General features: G+C 30.5%; 1 protein-coding gene across 1 annotated transcript; it reads left to right on the top strand.

Moving 5' to 3' along the window:
- The first annotated feature begins 17 nt into the window (after window positions 1–17).
- On the top strand, window positions 18–1,556 carry LOC130677572 (serine/threonine-protein phosphatase PGAM5, mitochondrial-like). Its single transcript, XM_057484389.1, has 2 exons — window positions 18–159; window positions 231–1,556. Exon 2 carries the CDS (start codon window positions 406–408, stop codon window positions 1,270–1,272), a length of 867 nt encoding a protein of 288 aa, XP_057340372.1. The 5' UTR covers window positions 18–159; window positions 231–405; the 3' UTR covers window positions 1,273–1,556.
- Window positions 1,557–2,371: the final 815 nt, after the last annotated feature.

The following is a 2,371-nucleotide window of genomic DNA, read 5'->3' as shown; positions in this document are numbered from 1 at the left end:
TATAACAATATGAGATATAGTTAATGCGCCCGCCATTTAATTTTGAATTTTATTTTTCCCGCCAAAAAGATTTATTGTTTTTTCTTCATAATTAAAAAAAATCCAATTATTTAATCATAAAATTGTCAACTTTCTCACATATATTTTAATTACTTCCAGGTAATAAATTTTTTACAATTAATCATGTCTGCAATTGTAAAATTGTAAAAATAATTTTTTTTGTTCCTCAGGATTTCAGTGGGAGAAGAGACTATTGGTCTGATTGTTTTTTAATTCGTAGGTTATGATAATTTTTGTCAGTCTCTGGCCATATCTGGCACGTGGCTTGTCTGAGACTGGGTAAAAAAAAGTATACAATAAATCTTAGACAATTAAAAGTAAATAAATAAATAATTTTAATTTAAAATGCCGAGTTTTTCCCGGTTACAAAAGTGCGTTGCTGTTCTAGGAGTTGGAACTCTAAGTGGTGCTGGAATTTTATATTACAATATTTATTCAAACGACAAACATGAAAATGTGGGGGTGAGTAAATTTAAAAAAAATCATCGGGTAACTGAATACTCACCTAGTGTTAAATGGGACAGTAATTGGGACCACAGAGACCCCAAAACTCTGATAAAGCCGCGTAAACTTGGAAGTATTACTGATGACAATGAGTACAATGCTGAGATAGAAGCACACACGCCTCGTACTACTCGTCATTTATTGCTGATACGTCATGGGCAGTACAATTTAAATGGATCCACGGATGCTGAAAGAACTCTCACTGAACTGGGCAGAAATCAAGCCGCCTCAACTGGGAAACGTTTGGCACAATTGGCTCTGCCGTATTCTTTGATTGTCAGGTCGACCATGGCCAGAGCACAGGAAACCTCCAAGATCATCGAAAGCAGTCTGCCAAATGTACCAGTCGTTGACGACAGTCTTCTAGTAGAAGGATGTCCGATTCTTCCTGAACCACCGATCAGTCGCTGGAGACCTGATAAAAATTATTTTACAGACAGTCCGAGAATTGAAGCTGCCTTCAGAAAATATTTCCACCGAGATCGGCCTAAGCAGGAGTCTGATTCCTACACGATTATTGTGGGACATTCAAATGTCATAAGATATTTTGTCTGCAGAGCATTGCAATTTCCACCGGAAGCTTGGCTACGATTGTCACTGAAACACGCGAGTATTACGTGGGTCAGCATTCATCCTAGTGGTCGAGTAACGTTACGTGGATTTGGAGATGCTGGACATATGGTACCGGAATATTTAACTTCGAGTTAAATATAATGGATTTTAAAATAATCTACGCAATTAAATTGCAACTATACTCAAAAAAAGTCAACATCAGTCCGGAATTTTATTTATGGTACGGCTATAAATATATCACATCAAAAGACTGGTTATTTTTTACATTTTTGTCCATTCTCTTAGACTGTAATTTCACAATTTTATAAATATATGAACATATGTTAGTTTTTATATTTCAGTAATTTGTGAATAAATTATTTTTGTTTATAAAAATAAAATGAGTCTAAATGTAAAAAAAACTAAAAATAAACAGCGAATTTTTTAATTTATAAAAATTATTAAAACTTGATATTTAATTAATTAAAATATAAATAAATTTAATTAAAAAATTAATTAGTATTTCAATACTTGGTATTTACTCAGTCACTTAAAATAATTTTTTATATATAATTTACATTCATTTTTAATGAGTTACATACTTACGTCGCAATTTTAATTTCATTTTCAAAGGAAATTTAAATAAATTTATCACATCAAATATGAACACGCGCATATTTGAATTTGAATGTCGACTGATTAAAAGTAATTTTGATAAAAGATTGATAATTAATTCAAATGTAATAAAATATATGAGCGCGCTTCCATTTAAACTCCGTTCATTTGAATTCCTGCCGCGCTATTTTATTACTTGTGATATTTACAAATACAGTAGTACGTTTTCTACAAGTGCTCGATACCGTTAATTAGACTACAAACATTTGATGTCATAATTTTGAAATTTATATCCTATCACCTCTAGAATAGACCAATCAATAGATAATTTTAATTAACTGCGTTTATTGAAATTAATTTTTAAAAATTTTCCTTCAAGTATTTTAGTTGTTCGTTTAAAAAAAAAAAATTTTAATGTCTGCTTCTTCTAGCATTCTGCTAATTAATAATAAAAAAAATTAATACGTAATAATGATACTGAAGTCAGCTGACGTCTAATAATTTTTGGAATTGATTCAAAATTATAAATTATAAAAAAAAATATTTATAAAATTGCACTTGCAGTTTTTTAAATTTTCCACATGTGTATTAGGGTGGCCCAAAAAAACCGACTATTTTTTTTTTTGAGTCTCTAATGAAA

Source organism: Microplitis mediator, chromosome 11 (assembly GCF_029852145.1).
Source record: "Microplitis mediator isolate UGA2020A chromosome 11, iyMicMedi2.1, whole genome shotgun sequence".
NCBI classification, from domain to species: domain Eukaryota; kingdom Metazoa; phylum Arthropoda; class Insecta; order Hymenoptera; family Braconidae; genus Microplitis; species Microplitis mediator.
The sequence above is the reverse complement of the archived record's forward strand: the minus strand, read 5'-3'. Positions and strand labels throughout refer to the sequence as shown.

Bases quoted from the DNA above. Each gene is read 5' to 3' on its own strand.
- LOC130677572 (XM_057484389.1), top strand. From the start codon at position 406: ATGCCGAGTTTTTCCCGGTTACAAAAGTGCGTTGCTGTTCTAGGAGTT.